Source organism: Pleurodeles waltl, chromosome 5 (genome assembly GCF_031143425.1).
Source record: "Pleurodeles waltl isolate 20211129_DDA chromosome 5, aPleWal1.hap1.20221129, whole genome shotgun sequence".
Lineage (NCBI taxonomy): Eukaryota > Metazoa > Chordata > Amphibia > Caudata > Salamandridae > Pleurodeles > Pleurodeles waltl.
Window position 1 is genome coordinate 580,129,265 of NC_090444.1, and position 22,634 is coordinate 580,151,898.

General features: G+C 40.9%; 1 protein-coding gene across 1 annotated transcript in view; it reads left to right on the plus strand.

The window, feature by feature from the left end:
- The window catches only part of RYR2 (ryanodine receptor 2), a 2,714,825-nt gene that overhangs the window by 2,400,506 nt on the left and 291,685 nt on the right, over positions 1-22,634 (plus strand). The window contains exons 88-89 of the mRNA XM_069234403.1: positions 4,255-5,558; positions 10,035-10,102. Coding sequence (XP_069090504.1) covers positions 4,255-5,558; positions 10,035-10,102 — 1,372 coding nt within the window. The remainder of the gene's footprint in view (positions 1-4,254; positions 5,559-10,034; positions 10,103-22,634) is intronic.

Below are 22,634 nucleotides of genomic sequence, written 5' to 3' on the forward strand. Positions count from 1 at the left end.
TGGCACACTGATCTAGACCCTCACATTCATAGAGAGTGGATCCCTGCCCTTAGGCCTTTTCAGGTGTTTTCAATCACTATAACATCTGCCCGAGAATGAATCCCAATTGCTCTGATATACATCTCTCATCCTTAATTCCTCCATTCTTCTGGTGCAGGACAATTTGCCCTGGTCCATGCAAACCTGACCCTTGTAAGTCTACAGAGCTCAAGTGTCGAATTACTGTCCTCTGCATTTGGGGCCCTACTTCAAAATCAAGGAGAGCCCTGGTTGAGCTCCGTTACTGCTGGAGGTACCAGATTGCTCACTCAGACCAGAACATTCAAATGATATGTTGTAGTATAGTTGTGTAGATTGCAGAGCCGAGTTTGTGATGTAGCCTACAGATACAGCCCATTACTTACATCTTAGGACAGTATCCACATGTTTAACTTGATAATATGTTCAATCTTTAGCATTCTGTATTTTAGAGGAAAACATAGGTAAGGAAGTACATATTTTATTTCGTTTTCCAAGTAAAAGCCATTATTTAATGACACTAGTGTTTAACACTAGTTTGAGCTGCTAAAGTAAATTGGGGACAAAAGGATAGTTTTGTTTGATATGTCTGGAAATTATGTATACCACATTTTAATCACCACCTGAGCACTTTGAAATGTAGATTTTTCCAACTGAGATGAGCAAAACTGATCATCTTTTGAATTCAATACGACTGTGAAAGTAAATCTGTGGGGATAAATCTGATACTCGCTGTGTTGCTGATTGACGTGGACATCTGAAAAATGGTCTACTCAATTAAAAATTCAGATTTGATTGAATTTAAAATTGATTTGCATATCCGCAATCTCAAAGTGACTGCTGCAAAATTTACCACAATTCAACACGACAAAGTGTTGTATGCCACAGCTCCATTGAGGACAATCGAGTGGCTTGTGGCCAATAATGGCTGATATAAGCCTTCTGCTCCAACATTCCAATGTTTACCTTTCTGTTTCATCTGTTGATGATTTTACCTTCTTGGGTGGAATGTTATGAGCATTATAACCATTCTGCCTCGGCTACACCAGATGTTAAAGGCCCTCACCTTCATATGGCCTGTCCTGCAGGTCTAGCCTATACCTCATGTTCTGGGCCTTCTAAAAGCGCTGTGGCCTTTGGCAGTGGGCTATAAGTTCCAATTTACAATTTAAACATTTCTAGTTCTGATAACCATGAAAGCATTCCGATTTAGTGACTTACTCATGCCTCATTTGATCACAGTACTCCCTCTTCTACTTCAGCTTTCTCATTCCTTCTTGTCTTGTGCAGAGACAAACGTCTCTCTGTTTGTTATTTGTGCACATTGACACTTTGATGGCGGTAGAGTTACACTATAAATGAAATTGTAGATAATAAAAATACATTATGTTTTCTTCAATTGCGCAACCTTATCTTTTTATATAAATATTTTTTTGCAAAAATCTGAACAAAATTGTGATAGGCAAAACAAAGAAATGAATTAGATTAATCAATGTTTTACGTCTCATAATAATGAACCAATGAGACATAAGCATCAATTTATAGAAATATAAGGGTTAACTATAACATAAAAAGTTTTAGTTCTTGTTAAAAATAGCAATGTTAAAGAAATTTCCTGACAAGGAATCTTACTACTGTACCATATATAGCGATGAAATTAGTTACAAATTTACAGGTTTTTCCATTCAAGGCTAGTTAATCATTTGAGGGTGTTAGTGTGTCTGACCTTAATAAGTAAACTTACAAGGGGACACGAATAGGTCGATGAACCTTTTGACTCGCTATTAAGATGTTCTTACCATAGCTCCAGTACATGCAAAGCAATAATCAATATCCAATACACAATATCAATATTCAACAACAATCAATAACAGTAATAATCAATAGAGTCAGTATTTGTCACGCACCATGACCTTTCAGTCATGAATAACCGCACCTTTTAGTAAAAGTTAGAATATTTATTTCCCTATATTAACAATGCTAAGGTCATGTAGATTAATCTCACAATCAAATGAAACACATACAGAAAAAATACTGGCTGTCCAAGCTGGCAGAAGAAACATAATCTAATCAAAGTTTGAACTACAACTCATTCTAAGGTTACAGTGCAAATTAATCAGCTGTGTCAGAGTGATTACATACATTCGAGTTCAGCAAAGAAATTCATCAAGCATTATTCCCTATTAGCAGATTTTCATTAGTGAGGATCCTTAACTGACATCAGATTAGCATCAGCATGTTGGGTTTCATGCAAAACAATTTAGTAGCACAAATTTGGAAAAACATCTAACTATGGCTCTATCAAGCAGTGCAGTTGGTACCTAGAAAGGAAAAACAAATATGCATAATAATCGATATTTTAATTCATAATACCTATCCTCAATGTGGATCAGCAAGCGGAGTCAGTCTTCATCCTGAGGACATTAGTCGATCAACAAGGCATCAGGATTCAGCATCAAAGTTCAGAAAATGCAAAGTCTTTAAGCATTAAAGTTAAGCATGTCTGTTGTCAAGATGCACAAGAAATTATTGACCTTTCAGCCAGCAAGAAAATGGGCAATGATGGTCTCTTCTCTTAAAACTAAAACTCCAAATCTATGAATTCTACTAATACTCCGTTCACATGTCGTTGGTTGGTTTTCCTGCAATGTCCTTATCATCCCGCTTATCAGGTAACAATATTTTTGCAGCTTATACTCCAGTCAGTATCACCATTGTTCTCCTCCTGAGAAAGTCAGTCTCACACACATTACTCACAAAATGTTACATTAGCAAGAACAGCATCTTCTAGCAGTCCGTTCTCATGAGAAACTTTCAGTTATGAGCACGTTTAAACAATGCAAATGGAAAATCACAGTTTAACTCTCTAGTGCAGCCATTTATTAAACATTAAGAAATACAGCTTTGACATGAGGCCTGGCAAGTAGGCCAAGACTTTCTCTAAGTTAAGGTCTACAATTAATAAAGCTAGTACATAATGTATAACCCTTAACATGACATATTGCTACATTAGTCAAACATATATTCAACTTTTCACAGTATTAGAATATCGATAAGTACACTTTGTGAACATTGGCGGCCTCTCATCGTAATCACATTTTCAAAAGAGTGCATTATTTTTTTACGTTATTATTTTCTACAGAAACCAATTATTCAGAATACATGAACACTCATTAATAATTTTTACTAATACACCTGCGCTAGCAAGGATGCTGCTCGTGAAAACTCTCACATGAGACCTGACCACCTTTACTTCAGTAGCTCATTGAAGACACACATCTGCTGATAGTCCTTCCCCTCCTACATTCTCAAATGTACATATTTGTTCATTCCTTGAAACAACCGTATGCAACTCACAGCAAAATAGCAGCCATATAAGACTGATAATCTTCTCCTTCTAGTATTATTATTATTGTCATCATCATAATTTTTGTTGTTGCTGTTATTGATGTTATCATTAATAAAAATATTATCTCACCAAGATTCATCAATGGTAACTTAATCTGTAGGAAAGATTATTCTTTCGTAGACAGGAGCACCACCAAACATAGCAGGAATGTAGAAGGGCTTTCTTCATGGGCAAAAATATTTCCTGCAGCGAAAATAAAATAAAAGTTAGCAGGTGTAATTACACTTGATAACCACCTTTCAGCATGTGTAAATGTGCATGTGTTACATTTAAATATGTATATTGTTTTTGCTTTTTGGTAAATTGAAACTGAAAAAAGAGTCACTCTTGGGAAACTGTGACTGTCTTAGCTTCCCAGGAGTGTTCTTAGAATTCTTTGTGAATTCTAAAAAAAAGTCCAAATCTAGCCACATGTGTACAGTAGTAAACTTGTATCTGTTTAAAATGTATTTTCCCTGTAATATATATCAAATGTAACAGAGTGTAACTTGTGAATAATGAGTGATTATTAGAGAAGCAACACAGTGCACAAGTAAAGAACTGTTGGCACTCTTTGTGAAAGAGAACTCCTTTCATGGAATTTGTACCACTAAAATATGTATGTGTATTTTGTTACATTTTCTCACTGTGCATGCCCTGAATCTTTAAATTGAAGTGATGATTTATGCATTTCTTCGTGGCTATAATTTGTTAAATACACCAATCATGTGGCCTAGCCAAAGCTCCAGTTTTAGGTGTCTGATCATTCACTGTATATCAAATTAATAAGTTATATAGTCAAAAATGTCTTTCTAACAATAGCTATGCATGAATCTTTTCATATGTAGGTAATGTGGTAAATGGAACCATTGGAAAGCAGATGGTTGACATGTTGGTGGAATCTTCCAACAATGTTGAGATGATCTTGAAGTTTTTCGACATGTTCCTGAAACTGAAAGACCTGACATTCTCTGATGCATTCAAGGAATATGATCCAGATGGTAAGGGTGTCATTTCCAAAAGGGATTTCCAGAAGGCAATGGAAAGCCATAAGCACTACACACAATCTGAAACAGAGTTTCTCCTATCGTGTGCAGAGCCAGATGAGAATGAAACTCTGGACTATGAAGAGTTTGTTAAAAGGTTCCATGAACCTGCCAAAGATATTGGTTTCAATGTAGCTGTCCTCCTGACTAATTTATCAGAGCACATGCCTCATGACACCCGATTGCAGACTTTCCTTGAACTAGCAGACAGTGTACTTCATTATTTTCAGCCCTATCTAGGTCGCATTGAGATCATGGGAAGTGCAAAGCGCATCGAGAGGGTCTATTTTGAGATCAGTGAGTCTAGTCGGACCCAGTGGGAAAAACCTCAAGTCAAGGAATCAAAACGGCAGTTCATCTTTGATGTGGTCAATGAAGGAGGGGAAAAAGAAAAAATGGAACTTTTTGTAAATTTTTGTGAGGATACCATCTTTGAAATGCAACTCGCTGCCCAGATCTCTGAGTCTGACTTAAATGAAAGGTCCTCAAATAAAGAAGATACAGAGAAGGACAAACCTGAAGAACAGGACCCAGGAATGGGCTTTTTTTCCATTGTGACTGTTAAATCGGCTCTTCTCGCTCTCAGGTATAATATATTGACACTCGTGAAAATGCTCAGCATGAAGAGTCTGAAAAAACAAGTAAAAAAATTGAAAAAGATGACCATGAAGGACTTGGTCATGGCCTTATTCTCCTCCTGCTGGAGCATCATGGTGGATGTTGTGCACTTTATGTCTAGTGTCTTCCGAGGCTTCTTTCGCATCACCTGCAGTCTTTTGCTTGGAGGAAGCCTGGTTGAAGGGGCAAAGAAGATCAAAGTTGCTGAACTCCTAGCCAACATGCCTGATCCCACCCAGGATGAGGTGCGGGGAGAAGACGAAGAGGTGGAAAAAAAACTGATAGTCACGTCTTTGCCTCCAGAAGACTTGACTGACCTAACTGCTTTGTCTGATGATGGTGACTTACTCTCAGACATATTTGGTTTGGACTTAAAGAGAGAAGGAGGGCAATACAAGCTGATTCCACACAACCCAAATGCTGGGCTGAGTGACTTGATGAGCACCCCTTCCTTGCTGCCATTACCTGATTTACAGCAAAACATCCAGGTAAAGTGACTGCACAAAATGTGTGATACATATTATAGCTTTCTCCAGTTATACAAAGGGGAGTACCCAGCTTTTGTTGCAAGATGATAGTACACACTATTTCCAATGTATAATGTACATTACCAGCAGCAATACAATTGGGCTACTCCATGCAAATATGTCATGGCTATGAGTAGAGGGCAATGAAAATTTAATTTATAGTATATCTGCAGTAGATCTCGTGGTTGCTTAAAATGCAGTTGCTTGGAACAATTGCAGTATGTGTGTGATGCTAGATATTGTTATACTAATGTATGTTTTAACTGCTGCATGTTTTGCCATTTTGGAGCACCATTGTGTAGCCCAAGTACTTGATATTTGATGTTTGAACTTCTTATGTGTCACCCATAATAGTGTGTGTTGAAATCTATTTAAACAAGAAGGAGCATAGGGACCTTCTCATATAGGAAGTGACCTCTTGGATGTATAGTTGTACTGTAGAATGTTCTCTTATCAGGTAAGTTGGTTGTTGAATAGTAGGTACCTGACCCAACACTGATAAAGAGATAGTCCTTTCAACCTTACTGTGTCAAATACTGTGAGACCACAAGGAAAATGTGAAAAGAGATTAACATGAGACTTTCTCTCATTTTCCAAGAGTGATTTTAAGAAAAAAAACAGTTCACAGGCCCACCGTCCTGGAGAAAAAAACATTTGTAATGCCTATTCCCATGGAAAGGCTGTTGAAATCTAACCACTAAGTCAAATTAATCATGCCCCACAAATCCCTGACCCAGAAAAAAAACTTGTTATGCCTATTCCCATGGTAAGGCTGTTGATATCTAACCACTAAGTCAAATTAATCTTGCCCCACAAATCCCTGACCCAGGAAAAAATAAAATATTAGCATCTCCAAAATTGGATGCCGCACTGCTCTAAACCACAGGTTCAGATTTCATAGCAGTCATCCAACATCAGCTCCTAGGTGGCTGTTGAGTACTTTACTTTATCTATACCTAGCTTGTGTGCTAGGTCTATCTATACTTATGAAAAAAGAAAGTAAAATGAAGGCTGAGACAACAGATACAGAGGAATGCAACACCTCAGTCATCTAAGGGTTGAATGCAGCAGAAAGGAAATCAGCCTTCAAAGAGGAAACTTTCTTCATAATTTCTTCAAAGTTCAAACCTCACATGACACCTCAAATCCAAAATCAAATTCTATTTTCCCCATGGTTCACTGTCCTGCCAGTGGAAACCACACAGACTGCAGACTGGTAGGTAGTCTGTCCAGTTATATGTCATATCAACTAAGGCCAGGGTCGAATTTGCCATTCTTTCACTCTTGCAATTTCCCGGTGCCTTGCAATGCTTTGTTAGATAATTGAGTGTCACTCCACCTCTTGCTAATCAAAATGCTGTCACTCAAGTCATGACACAGATGACACCACTTTCCCAATCATTCCTTTCTTCTGAGCCTGCAGCAGCCCCCATGTGATGCCCAAGAGCTCTGCAAATAAACCTTTATTTTCACGGCAATTTTTCTAGACATTTGCCTAGATGCGGGAATGTGAATGACTAACTTACATGTGTACAACATACCATTTATACGTTCTGCAGAAGATTGTATTATTATTTGGAATGGTTGAATCTGAAACGGAATTAGAAAATAGAATAACATATAATAAAATGACATAAAAATGTCAGAAATACATTAAGGCTGTATGCCTTTTTTAAGTAGAAATAGCTTCAGAAAGCACAGTGGCAATGATAATCAATGGCCATGGTATACCAGGACCTAGGAACGATTTGGGGTTGACCATAATGGTGCACAGGTTGGACACACCAACCAAGTTTGTTTAACCTTCTGACATAATCATTTACTTCCAAACTAACCACAGGACTACACTTTTGAGGCCCCGATGACCTGAGGGGAGGGCACGTGCAGAGTTTCAGGGCACCAGGAAGAGGCCATTAGCAAAGTCTATCCCAGTTCCAGCTACCACTGGTTGGCTGGATGCTTCCTGGATGAGGTCTCTTGCAACTTGTTGTTTTCTTGTAGCCACACAGGAGGTAAGTTAACTGACCTTTGGATTCCTCTTTTGTGTCCTGGCTACAAGGCAGAGCAAGTCCAGTCCTTCAGATCTTCCCTTAGGTTACACACAGCAGGTCCAGTCCTCTTCTGATCTTTCAGAGGTCTAGATAGCGTTCTGAAGTAGGATCCTTGAGGTGCCACAAGTATGCCTGGTATCAGTTGGCGGGTGGGTGTGACTCCTGGGCACTCCCTAAACAAAGGAGTAAAGGTTCCTGGGGAAAACTCATTCCACTATGTCATTAGTTCCTGTTTGCCTTACTGCAAATATGCCCCAAATGCTATGTTTCAGAGCATTTTCAAAATGGTGAAAGTCGTTAATCACACTAAACATCAAATCTGAGGGCTGGGGGTGTGTGTGGGAGTGTACTATGGTAATTCAAGTGTCTTACCACATCTAACACTAAAATCCAGTTTGAAGCAGACACTGTATACACAACGAACTTGGAGACAGATGTCTGGTAGGACAAAAGCAGGATCCTCCAGCAACCAGACATGGGATCCACAAGAACTGTCTTGGCATCCTGTATTCTCCATTTCAAGTGTACCCCAAGGGTCACATGTGGCTCAACATATAGTGTCACAGGATTCCAACAGTCCCCACTCTGAATATTCCTTTAAGTTCAGATGAGGTTTTTTTGCCCATTCAGGTCAGCCTATTGTTTGCTCCTGATATGGTTTTACAAACCTCATTCACACCTTTTCAATGCTGAGCGTGGGAGAAGGTTTAGAGCTAATGCTAATGCAAATTAGCCTCCGGTAACTTGAAGCAGGGAAAGGGTAACTTTCTAAATCTTACTTTTGCTAATTATTTTAATATCTACAAAAACAATTGTTTAATTCTTTATCTAACTGTTCCCTTCCCAGAGACACAGTACTAGTTATGTAATCTGTTCTCTGGTTTTCTACACAGGACAGCTAGGCTTGCCTCAGTGAAAATAGCTTTAGGGGGCTTGTGACTGTAGGGACACTGGAAAATTAATTGTCAACATTTCCCTCTTTTGCATACCATGCACACTACCTTGTGGGGTGCAAGACCTACATATACATGATTTATTAATATTTGAAAAAGGGTCTTTTTGTCAGGTTGTACTGCAGAGATTACACTACAATAGGCTATACAGAGTAGATCTGAAGTCATGTTTCCCCTGCCACTGTAGTGGATGGCACAATAGGTGCTGCAGTCCACTAATGGCATTTAACTCCAAGGCCCTCTGTGCACTTTCTACACCATATACATGAGGGACCCATATGCAATTTGAATGTGCCTTTTAGTACTAAGCCAATTCATCTATGTTCAGAGGAGGAGCGCAGACACTTTACCACTCGTTAGCAGGGATAAATTGCACCACGCTTTAAAGTCAGCAAAAATATAGGGTCCAGTAAAAGGCGGAAGATCTGGAATGACCACAGAGAAAAGGCAGATTCCCTACATTCTCCAAATGTAAAATAATAATATTTTACATACTCTTGAGTCAGTGTGACAAAAAAGAATGTTGTTAATATTACTAAATGTGTATAAGTATATTGCCATTTTCATGGTGAAAGAGTAAGCCAATCTTACTCAAATCTGTTACCTTCAGCCCTCACACATTTGGCAGCAGAGAGTGAATTAATTCCTTGAGTTATGTTACCAGCTGTATATGTTGGTGCCTTCCTCAATGATAACAGTAGCATATTTTAAAATGAGGATAGCCATCAAAATAATGTGTAAAGTTTGTAAAGAAAAGGCAGAAAGGGAAAAGAGTTGAGGGGTGCTGAGGTAGAAGAACACTAGGTGGCTAAAAAACTATACATTAATGTGAATACTCATCATTAAAGGTGAGTGTGGAGATGCTTGTTGTAGGTACATGGTAGCAGGGTCTGGCCTTACTGAGAGAGGCAGGAGATGCAGTTGAAAACATGATGGGATGATCTACATGTGAACAGGGTTTGGCTGGACCTTGAAGCAGCCTAGCACTGACAGATGGACGTGCTGGAGCAGGTCATCAAATAGACCATCTTTAGTTCTGTGGGCCATCACAGGACGCAAAAAATTCCCCCACTCTTGCCCTTTCTACCTGACCTATCTGACAGTGCCACTCTACCAGAGTGCCTGATATCCAGTTCAACACTGAACATGAATACTATCTTCAAAGGCGAGCGGCATGGTTTAACAATTTCAGGATGTTCAGTTTGTGAAGATAAAGTTGTAGTAAACAGGGCAACTACACATATTCCTGTCATAAATATTATTTTGGTGATGTTTTAGTTGTTCCCTCTCATTAAGTGGTCATGAAAGTGGAACATCCATGGGTATTGATACTGCATTTCTCTTAAGTTAATACAACGATTGAACAGTTTTCGGTAGCATCATCTAGCGATTATTATACATTTACTTTGACTTTCTCTCTTTGCTATTTCTAGGCAGAAAAAGGCACGGAAGGTGAAAAGGATGAAAAGGACGAAGTGAAAGTGGAAGCAAGAAAAGCAGTGTACGTGTAATGCTTGCTGCAATAGGCATCCATCTTGGGGAAATCTAAAGTTATCTTATTTTGTATTATGTTATGATATGTTAGGTTATCCTATTGAATTTGTAGAGCCGAGGCTATCACACAAGAGCTATAGTTAAATGTTGAAGATGATGTTTGTAGAGTTTGCCGGCAATCAATCATTGTTTTTTGGCATAGTCATTTCATTTTATTTTTGGAGCCAGTTATTTCACACACCCAAGTCCAGAAATGCTAAATCTTTAAAAGCAAAGCAAATTAAGCAGTTGTCAGAAAGTGGGTTATTAATGTGTAAAATTGGGAACCCGTATCAACATAATAAACTCATCCTGGTGAGGCCTTATCTCAAACCTCAGTGAAACTCTGATCAGAGAAGGAGAGAGAGACAGACAGACCCTTGGTGGGTCTGGCACAAGCATCAGACAGTTTCACAGAGAAATTAATTTAAAGTCAAGAAATCAACACAATACGATTGCCAAATTAATTGAGAAAAATAAAGAAACTTTAAATAAGAAAAAGACACCAGAACAATTCCAATTGAATAAGGGGAACAGAACAAATGAAATTTAATTTTTTTTAAGGCAAAATGTGCCTAGAAAAAGTAAAGCAGTAGTGTAAACCCTCGGTTAGCATTCGACTGGGACTTTGGTGTGTCTGCAATGGAGCGGAGGTCAGATACACAAAGCAGGTTGTCTCAGTCAATACCTTTGGACTTCGTTTCTGTTATGAAGGTCAAATAATTCCAGTAGGGCCTAGCCACAGCTGGAAACAGCAAGGGTTCCTTGAATTTGTTTTCATAGCTGTCTAATTTCTGATTAAGCCATTGGTTTTGGCACAAAAAGCTGCGAGTGGGGCAAAGCTGGATTTCATAGCTGCTGAGGTCACTTAGTGGATAGGATAGATTTGCCTCAGTCCAAGTTTCCACAAACAAAAGTATTCACTTTTTTGGTACTCAAAATTCTCCAGTAAGACAAGGTTTGAAGCTGTAGCTGTGCAGGGCTTCATGAAGTTGGATACAATTAATGTGAGGTCATGCCAAGCCAGTTTTCAGCATGGCAAAAATCTCACAGCGGGACAACCCTGACTTTCTTGCCCCCTCTAAGGTGCACCCTCCCTGGTCAAGTCTCAGCATTTTGTCTGGAAAACATTACTGTTAGAAATGGGGTCTTTGGTTGACAGTCAGGTTACCCCCTGTTCCAGCAAGGACCCTCACTCTAGTCAGGGTAAAAGAGAATCACCCTCAGCTAACCCCTGCTTACGCCCTTGGTAGCATGGCAGAGCGGTAGCCTTAACTTTAAAGTGCTAGGTGTTAAGTATTTGTACCAACACACACAGTAACTTAGTGAAAAGACTACAAAATGACACAACACAGGTTTAGACAAATAGGACATATTTATCTAAACAAAACAAGACCAAAACAACAACAATACACAATACACAAGTCAAGTTATCAATTAAAAAGCAAAAAGAGTCTTTATGTAGTTTAAAACACACACTAACACTGTTAGCGTGAACATGTACCTTGGGTGTGTCAAAAATAACCCGCACGGGTGAGTGTGCATCAAAAAGGGCTTGCGATGCGTCGATTCCACTCACAAGCGGAACTTACTTCGTTTCTCCTTTCGTCGGGTCGGGCGCGTCATTTCTTCTCTCCCCCAGGAGAGCGATGCATCGATCCGGGTCAGCACTCTCGGGTCCAGGCAGGCCTTGTGTTGTTTTTACACGCCCAGTGGTACTTGCGTTGAAATCCAGCTGCACGATGATTAAAAAAACACGCAGCGCGGGTTTCGATCTCCGAGTTTCCGTCATCGATGCTGCTCGTCGTTTCACCAGCTCCGTGCTTTGATTCTTCAGTCGCATTTCCTGATAAGCGTCAATTTTCAGCCGCAGAGCCAGTGGCGTGCTATTTCTTCAGCTGCAGATCGGAGTTGCATCGGTCATTTCCCGCACGGCGCTCTGTGTGTGGATTTCTCACTCTTGGGCTGCCAGCTTCTCCTTTCAGGGTCCCAGGAACTGGATGGGCACCACAGGGCAGAGTAGGAGTCTCTCCAGAGACTCCAGGTGCTGGCAGAGACAAGTCTTTGCTGTCCTTGAGACTTCAAACAAAAGGAGGCAAGCTCTAAATCAAGCCCTTGGAGATTTCTTCTGAAGATGAAAGGCACACAAAGTCCAGTCTCTGCCCTCTTAATCTGGCGGAAGCAGCAACTGCAGGATAGCTCAACAAAGCACAGTCACAGGCAGCCAGCTCTTCTTCCTCAGCTCTTCAGCTCTTCTCCAGGCAGAGGTTCCTCTTGCTTTCCAGAAGTATTCTAAAGTCTGTGTTTTTGGGTGCCCTTCTTATACCCAATTTCTCCTTTGAAGTAGGCCTACTTCAAAGTAAAGTCTCTTTTGAATGTGAAATCCTGCCTTGCCCAGGCCAGGCCTCAGACACTCACCAGGGGGTTGGAGACTGCATTGTGTGAGCGCAGGCACAGCCCTTTCAGGTGTGAGTGACCACTCCTCCCCTCCCTCCTAGCACAGATGGCTCATCAGGAAATGCAGACTACACCCCAGCTCGCTTTGTGTCACTGTCTAGTGTGAGGTGCAACCAGCCCAACTGTCAAACTGACCCAGAAGGGGAATCCACAAACAGGCAGAGTCACAGAAATGGAATAAGCAAGAAAATGCTCACTTTCTAAAAGTGGCATTTTCAAACACACAATCTTAAAATCAATTTTACTAAAAGATGTATTTTTAAATTGTGAGCTCAGAGACCCCAAACTCCACATGTCCATCCGCTCCCAAAGGGAATCTATGAGAAGGGACAGGCCTTGCAACAGTGAAAAATGAATTTAGCAATATGTCACTGTCAGGACATATAATACACATTACTATATGCCCTACCTTAACCATACGCTGCACCCTGCCCTTGGGGCTAACTAGGGCCTACCTTAGGGGTGTCTGACATGTAAGAAAAGGGAAGGTTTAGGCCTGGCAAGTGGGTACACTTGCCATGTCGACTCTACAGTTAAAACTGCACACACACACACACACACTGCAGTGGCAGGTCTGAGACATGATTACAGAGCTACTTATGTGGGTGGCACAACCAGTGCTGCATGCCCACTAGGAGCATTTGATTTACAGGCCCTGAGCACCTCTAGAGCACTGTACTAGGGACTTACTAATACATCGAATATGCCAATCATGGATAAGCCAATTACATACACATTTTGTAAAGGAGCACTTGCACTTTAGCAGTGGTAAAGTGCCCACTGTAACAAAAACAGCAAAATCAGAGTCCAGCACACATCAACAACCTGGGGAACAGAGGCAAAAAGTTATGGGAGACCACGCCAAGGATGAAAACTCTAACAATTATTAAGCCTCACTTTTCCTTAGCTGCTGTGAGACTTCCTTTGCATTACTCCTGCAGCCTTCAGGTCCTAAAAGTGTTCTTTTAAGCCTGAGCTGTCTTTCCAGCCAGGTTCTGTACAGTGTCCATTGCTCTTAAAGTCAGGCTTCCTTCAGGTTATGTGTCCTTCAAGCAGGCAAACAGAAGGCCAGTCACCCATCCCTTGGAGAATGGTTCCTGCCTCTGAGTGTCAACATGAGGTAGGAGTCCTCGAGTCTTCTTTTTTCCAGCATGGCCATTTTCTTTAGACGTAGTCTTGTCAAGTCCAGGAATGTACTGCAATGGTGAGGGTGAAATGTTAGTTTTACATTCTGCACTAGCAAGTGGTTGAAATGTTTTCCTACATAATTCTGTATACTTTCCATTGGTATGACCACCTCCTTTTGCACCACTTCCTACTTGTTTTACAGCACAAATTCCCAATTTGTCTACCCTCAATCCAAAATGTCTCCCCTGTTCCATTAGAAGGGTACTTGCTTAAAAGACTCCTTTTAGATGAGGTTTCCTAGCTGTGGCAGGGCCAAAATGTTTTTTTCTTCTGTTGTGACTGGAGCCAGAAAATATAGGAGGGCCCTGGAATGAATGTGAGAAGATCCTGGCAGTCCGGTTTTGCATCTCCATGGGAAAAGAGGCAGCATGAAGGCTGACCTTTGTTCTATCAATTGTTCCTGTCCCCCTCCCATATGGCTAATTCCAATTAAGTGGAAGGTTGTTGACACTGTCACTTTTTTCTGGACCTGGAGGACAAGCCATTCTCTTCTGGAAAGTAGGTTTGTTAATCCAGCCATGAATATGTTTTGAGCCTTTGGTGGCGAGATAAGTGCTAGAACTGGTTTCAGCCCAGTTTTGGATCAGGCAGGATAAAGTTCATTTTCATGAAATTACTTCTTCCACTAAATTATCCTAAATCAGATTTCACCATTAAATTACGTTTTTAACACTGATTGGGAAATATATTTGATATTTTATGTTGGCATTTCCCAAACACATATATAGTTAGAAGCCTTGTAATTATACATAGTCCTGTTCATGAGAATTTAGATACCCTACAGAGTGAAAACAAGATTTGAGGCAATTAGTCTCTGTGAGGACCCATTGCACCAAATATGTAGTGTTGTAGTTTTTACATATTCAGCCCCCAGCTCAGTCGATATACACTGCACACTTTAGTTTAGGGGTGATCTATTTAATATAAAAAAATAGGTTTTCTTGCATGACAAAGGCACTTTTTCTTTCCAGGTTCTTAACCTGAAGCAGAGGTAGAACACAGTCGTGAGTCTGGCAGCCATATTTTTTTTACATCTGTGTTTAACCTTTAACTTCCAAGCCATTGCTACAGCATTTTCTGCACAATCTACTGTGGGTTATAGGAACGTTAAATAGATCAATTGGCTGAAACAATTGTAGTCTGGAATATCAAGTTCAGGAATATTGTAATATCTTTTATTGTAGCCAAAATATAGAAAGGTAAGTGCATATAAGGAAATATACATTTCCTTTCCTTAACTCCGCATGTATGCACTTAAGCACCTTTAAGAGATATATGTGTATGTGTGTGTATGTGTGTGTGTGTGTCTGTGTGTGTGTGTGTGTGTGTGTGTGTATATATATATATATATATATATATATATATATGTATTTCCGCAAGGTACATATATGTGGAGTTAGTAATAGAAAATCTATAGATACTTGCCTGTTAATGTTTTTGTTCCCAAAATGTTGGCTTCGATATTAAGGTATGACAATATTCCTTACTCATATTCCGGATCCACACCCGTGAAACCGGTCTTAACAGTACACATTTAAGGGCAGAGCAAACGCATTGTAGCACTGACTGGTAGCGTCACAGTGCATTAAGTCCTAATGCCACAAAAACGTGATACAGAAATACGTGACAAATGTAGACTGACCGTGCAGAAAAGGAGAATTTCGTAAAACAATAATAGATCAACAGTTGTTAAGGAGCAAATATAGAAAAGAAAGAATAAGCTCATCAAAATATGACCTTTGAATTCATCAGTCCTGCCCTCTCGCTACCAGATTGCATTTGAACAAAATATGCATTTCGCTCACTTCGTTCTCGCTTTCCCGGCACAATAAGTCTTGCAATAGCAGTCAGTGGTTCTTGTTTTGCCTGAGGCACTTTTTATCTTAACACTGGTGCCACCTTCCTTGACTTGGCTTGTGAATTCAAGTCATCACAGCTGATTGCACGCTGACACGGTCAAAAGCTCCGTTGCGGTTTCGGGCTAGTCACGCTTCATGACATTTTAAAGCACATTTCAAAAGGTTTTACGACTATAAAGGTCAATCCAGAAGTAATTGTTGGTGTATAACTTGCGAAGAGCTTGCATTTTTAGCTTGCGATGAGCTTGTATTTCCTCTATTTCAGTTTTTAAAATCTGTAAGCACAAACAATAATGAACTGAGGCATACCAATACAAGTTATATGCTAAAGAATTAAATGTAAAGTGACTTTATAATGGACCATAGTTTGGGACTGTTCACAATTTAAGAGGTAAAGAACTCCAAATCTTTGCGACTTGGAAAGAAAGTGCCCACCAGCCCTGTGCATTTTTCTAATCTTAGGAACGACTAATTGGTGATCTGTGGCAGATTGTAAAGAGTGGACCCGAGTTTACCAAGAAAAAAGTAAGCAAATGAGAAGGACCTTGATTATGTAGCACTGTAAAGTGCATATATATATGGGACTGTATCATGATGGGCTCAGCCCAGATCCCGCACCTGTTTTCATGCACCTGCAGTGTGTGACGTTAATTCATTTAACCCAGTGCTTAATTTGTAAATAGATAAGTGCCAGGACCCTCTTCAGAAGGCCACTGCAGCTTGCCACACCCAAATCCCCCTTTCAGCGCCGCCAGTGACAGAACCAACTCAACTACTAACCGTTACACCCTACAAGTGTCAGAATTCAGACTATTCCATGCCCCCAAAGCTTCAAGAATGGCTTGGATGCCAGGTGTTAGCCTTTTTAATGCATAACGAATTAACAAAAAACTGTTGTGGTACTGATCTCTAAATCACTACCATGTGGTAGACTGTCATAAGAGCCGGTGTTGACAATTGAGTGCCGGTGCCAAGCCTCAGAAACCACCGGCTGAAATTAAGCACTGATTTAACCCAATATTTCACGAGCCAGGCTTGAACTTCAGAGAGTACAGCTCAGAAACAGCAACCATGGGCTGCCTCTTTCTGTTTCTGCGCTGTGCTGTTTGAAATAAAGCATTAACTTTGTGAAATATCAGGTTAAATGAATTCACTTCATGTGCTGCAGTTGCATAAAAACAGTTACTCAGCTGTGCTCTGAGCCAGTGAAGCCTATCATGATATGGTCCAAGAAGCACTGATGGACTGGCAACCAGTGCAACTTTTAAAGTTGGCATAAAAGTAGGAGTCATCCATGGAAGCTTAAGTTATAGCTGAGCTGTGCCAAATGAAGATGCTGGATAGCATAGCACGGTATCCCTCAAACAGAGGACATTACCATAGTCAAGGTATGAGCCTATAACCACTTGGATGATAGGGTAGTGTGTCTTAGAAAAAGGATAGTGAGACTTTTGCCACTTGTATTTAAAAGAACAGTTCATTATTGAACTGCAACCTCATGTTCTTTACCGATGTGACAGAAATGGGACACTGGCCTAGAGAATCTGGGAACCACCTACTTCTGTCAGTGTAAATAAGCATACATCTAATGTGAGACTGTCACTGGGCACGTGTGAACATTATTTTGCACAGGATTGCCCTCACAATCAAGCATGTGGATAAGATGAGTATTGTCAGTATAACTGGAATCAGTATGGGTTTATTAATACGAGATGTTTGATGCCAAACATACTATTTTCAGTGATGCCATCATGTAGCTGGGGAACTTGTACTGACCACTGTCCAGCATATGTATTTAAAATGGCTTCCCTGTTTACTTACTCTGGCTAGGAATCAAAAAAGACATAGCAGGGGTGTATCTGCTCTTGCAGGTATGCCCACACATTTAATATAATACACCCTGCTTAGGGCTGTAAGGCCTGCTGAAGGGGTCACCTACAAATATTATATTACATGCAGTGTTTAGGGTACATGGTACACAGACTGTGTGCCATGTCGTGTTTTGACTTTTATGGAGTACTTTGTCACGCAGCCTGCAATGGCAGTCTGCATGAGTTTGGTGCTGAGTCGCTTAGAATGGCACAATTTGTGCTGAAGCCTATAGGGCTCCTTTTCAGTACCCGTGCCCTAGGTGCAAGAGGTACCATTTACTAGGGACTTACAGAGTTTCTAAAGGGCCTGTACACATGAGGATCAAGTGACTAACTTGCTTTAGGGATGGAACTCTGGCACTGGGGACCTGGTTAGCAGAAACCCAGCACACTTTAGTCAATGCTGCATCAAAAAACAGGCATAAGGTGTGTGTGTGGGGGGGGGGGGTCATACTGCAACAAGAGCCCAGCATCCTACACATAGTGAATAAAGTTGAGCACAAAGAAGATCTCTGTGCAGACCACGTCTGCAGCATGTATGCTTACCAATAAGAAGGCATAATGACAGTGTTGCTGCATTCTATTCAGAAGGAAGGAATCCATCTTTAATGCTGATAGCAGCCCCACAGAGTCTAGATTTAAGAGCTGCAGGGAACACAGTATCAAAAGTAGCTGAGAGATCAAGAAGGATTTAGGCTGCTGTGCCGCCCCCTGACTTCCTCTTCTGGGAACAGGATCATGCATAGATCATGTTGAAGTGCTAGCAAAGCTACCTCAATTCCATGATTGGCTTTAAACCATGCTTTAATGGTGTGAAGCCAGGAATAGATGGCAATTAAAGAAGTCACTCCAGCAATAACTTCTTGTTCTATTTTTGATACAGTGACTGTAAAGATATGGGCCTACAATTGTAGATGGATCAGAAAAGGGCTTTTCTTAATAATGGACTCACACACGCTTTTGCACACTAAGGGGGAACAGTAGCTACCTCATACAATAAGTTTACAAGGCTGCATAACATTGATACAAAGGTGGGAAATGCAAAATACGTGTTGGACAACGGTCAAAGTGTGTCCACCTTCATGAGTGGCAGCAGTGAACTCCACACTAGTTTGCTGAAGGGATTGTCTGTCTTAAATCAAACCTCTGTCTAAATTCCTAGAGAGCTCTTATGGTCCAGGCAATTTTATCCACAAAAAAGGAAAGAAGATTCTTCTAAATTTAATGAAGAAGGATCAATATTCAGCACACTACAGGGAAAAATCGTGAAAAGTCCGGAACAACGACTCCAGAACAACAATTACGTTGTTAACGCAAGTTGAACCAAGCTTTCGTTAACAACGGCTCCCTTTTTCTCTGCCTTAACCATGCATGTGTTGAACAATGCACATGCGTGGTTAAGGCAGAGAGAAAGGGAGAGTGCATTGGGAGAGGATGCAGTCAGGTAGGTGGGGCTGGGGAAGGGTTTTGAGGTAGTTTTTAGGGGGGAAGGGTGGATTAACAACTTGGTGCGTGGCTGGGGTTTTGGGAGGGTCGGGTAGTGTGGTTTATTTAGGGGTGGAGGTGGGGGGATCGGGGTAGTTCTGTTTTTTAGGGGTGGGGGATTGGGCAGTTCTGTTTTTAGGGGTGTGTTGGGGTAGTTTTGCAGGGTGGGGGTCAGGGAACATTTGTTTTTAGGGTGAGGGCGGGGCAATTTAGTTTTTGGGGGTGGGGGATCAGAGTAGTTTGGTTTTTGGGGGTGGGGGGTCAGGGTAGTCAGGTTTTTAGTGGTGGGGTATTTTTGTTTTTGGCGGTGGGGCAGGGTAATTTGGTTTTTGGGGGTGGGGGATCAGGGTAGTTTGGTTTTTGAGTGTGGGGGTGGGGGGATCAGGATCCTTTAGTTTTTGGGGGTAGGGGACTCGGGCAGTTCGTTTTTTTGGGGTGGGGAATTCGGGTAGTTTGGTTTTGGGGGTGGGGGATTGGGGTAGTTAAGTTTTTGAGGGTGGGGGATTGGGGTAGTTAGGTTTTTGGGGGGAGGCAGGGTAGTTTGGTATTTGGGGCTTGGGTGGGAGATTGGGGTATTTTTGTTTTTGGAGGTGGGGATCAGGGTACTTTTGTTTTTGGGGGTGGGAGGTCGGGGTAGTTTTGTTTTTGGGGGTGGGGGATCGGGGTAGTTTGGTTTTTGGGGTTGGGTGGATCGGGGTAGTTAAGTTTTTGAGGGTGGGGGATTGGGGTAGTTAGGTTTTTGGGGGGAGGCAGGGTAGTTTGGTATTTGGGGCTTGGGTGGGAGATTGGGGTATTTTTGTTTTTGGAGGTGGGGATCAGGGTACTTTTGTTTTTGGGGGTGGGAGGTCGGGGTAGTTTTGTTTTTGGGGGTGGGGGATCGGGGTAGTTTGGTTTTTGGGGTTGGGTGGATCGGGGTAGTTTGGTTTTTAGGGTCGTGATGTGGAGGTCGGTTGTTTTAAGGGCGGGCGGGAGGTCGGGAAGGGTTCAGGGCACAGGGTGGGTGGGAGGTATCTGGGGTAGTTTTCTTTTAGGGGTGGGGGTTGGGGTAGTATTAATATTAGGGGTGGGGTATTTCTGTGCCTTAGGGCAGGTGGGGGGGTCACAAGGTAGAACCAACCATTCCATTCACACACATGCCTTTAATAGGCATGCTTTTAAAATGAAAAATCGCTGTAAAGGCATGGGTGGTAGAGGCATTAGTGGTAAAAACGCTGTTGTTGTTCCGACTGCGTTGTTCCATCATACATTCATAAAACTCTCTTATGTGGAATTGTGCATTGCCGCAAGACGATATGGCTAGTAGTACTAATAGGCTTGCTGTACTTCATTTTCATAGCTTTCTAAGACCTCCAAATGTTTGCCATTTGTTATTCTTTTGTACTAAAATTGCATTGCTATGCACATTCTAAAATCGTACAGGACAGTGTGGATTTAATCAATGAACAAATGTACTGGGGGCAGCATGTCAAGAGGGAGAGAGAGTAGACATACCTGGGGTCAACTAATCCAAGACTGGAATGATCCAAGTATTAAATGCAGAAACGCTGAAAATCAAAAATGCATTTGTCAGAGATGAATATTTGGATAATAGAGTGGTCAGCGCTATGCATGGGGACATTCCCCTTTTGTGAGAAGTAGTGGTGCACATGTCTCCATCAGATTTCTAGCAGATGAGTGATTAGTAACCATTACTCTTGTGTTCAATTGAAAATGATAAAGTTAGAAAACTCTTTACAAGCCTTTGTTGCTAATCTAAAAGGATGATAAACCAGAAAAGGTTGTGGAGACATTAAGTGAAAGATTAAAAACCAAGCATTCGGCCATCTGCATCAGATCCATCATAATAATAAAATCTAAACATATCTGAGAAATAACACCCACCCCCTTAACCCCCATCCCACTCAATTCCCTAATTGTTCTCACTGGATCAACATTACAAATTTTATATTTTGATGGGACACACGTAAGTAATCATTGAATGAAGTAGCTTAGATCCTTGTTTCATTAACAAGAATATGTGAGGCTCATGACATTCAATAAAACTGCTAATATGATCACTATATGTTGCCAAGAATCTGACATTTAGTAATGCAGTAAACAAGCCTGAAATCCTAGGCCAGCTATGGCTCCTGCTTTTTCATAATCCGGGAAAACTAGGGAAGCATACAGCTTATCTAAAGGAGTAGTGGAAGGTAGTGCCAGAGCAAGTAGCTGTTCACTCTTGTATAAGGGAATGTGACAGACTCAGTGGTCATGCTTCGGTCACATACAAAGGGAAGCATTCAGCTTATCTAAAGGAGTAGTGGAAGGTAGTGCCAGAGCAAGTAGCTGTTTACTCTTGTATAAGGGAATGTGACAGACTCAGTGGTCATGCTTGGGTCACATACAGGTGCAGAAGAGTTTACCTTCATCATGTTTTTGGCCTCTATGACCACGCCAATGACCTGTTTATGTACTACAAATTAGAACAGGGTGGTTAGGGTCTATAGGGGCCGAAACTTAGTGTTTGCCTCAGTAATCAGTTTAAAGTCCACTCACATATGGTGCTTCAAGGGGGAGAAGTGACTACCTTAAACTTCAATCAAAAGCACAGGCTTCCAAATAGTTATACAGCCCGAGTATCCAGAAATATAAAACTCACCTAAATTCAGACCAATAGGTCCATAGTATAGAAAATGTGAACACGGAGAGTACCCCGACACTCATGTCTAATCCTTGGTGTTTTCCCTGTTAGGAGCTTGAAGTAGTGTTTGTTTTTAGACATGTTGGTCTGAATTTTAACTAGCCCTAATGAAGTTTATGGTGATCATACCATAGTGATAAAACACGTGTTGGTTACAGGCTTCAGGATTCGTCAGAATCGCTGGAACATTGTGAAGGATACAAATAAACAACTACTGATTACAGTGGGCTGTTTACACTGAATTTTATATTTCTGTATGCTCAAGGGGCTATATAACTGTTTATGCAGCGTAATGGCTGCTTACACATGCTCAGGCTGGGTAAAACAGTTAGATGACCTATATCAAAATGTTCATCCAGGAAAAAGGAATAATGTAAACAAAGTGTCGTTATACTGTTATTTAAATTACGCTCATCATCAGGTATGCTTCTGGATTGCCCCTGATGATGGGCCTCAGGGGAAATTAGTTTCTGACTAGCCTCCACTCATAGACCACTTTTTTGGGACCAGTACTTGTATACCCTCCCCAGTCTGCTTTCCCACGTTGTTTATTGATAGATCTTTTACAATACAGGTAAAAACACCTAACAGCAATAATGAAGCAAAATCCAAAATAAGTGTGCTGGGATTTTGTCACTTGGCTTTCACACTGTATATCAACTGAATATTACAGTTTACGTCGTCGCCGGTCTATCCTGTTGTAACAGAATCGTTAGTAGGCAAGGTAAAAGGATCATTCATTTTTAAATTCATTTCAGAGATATTTAAATTCTATTACAAATTAAAATAAAAGTTTAAATAGAAAAGTTTGTTGGTGCTTCAAGAGAACTAACACTAAAAGGACCATCCCTTCAACCTGTCCTCTTGCTTGCAGAATTGTGACACTTTCAGTGGCAAATTTGGAATCACTCACACGTGCAATTATTAACTTATGGTAATTGGTCTATGTTTACTAGT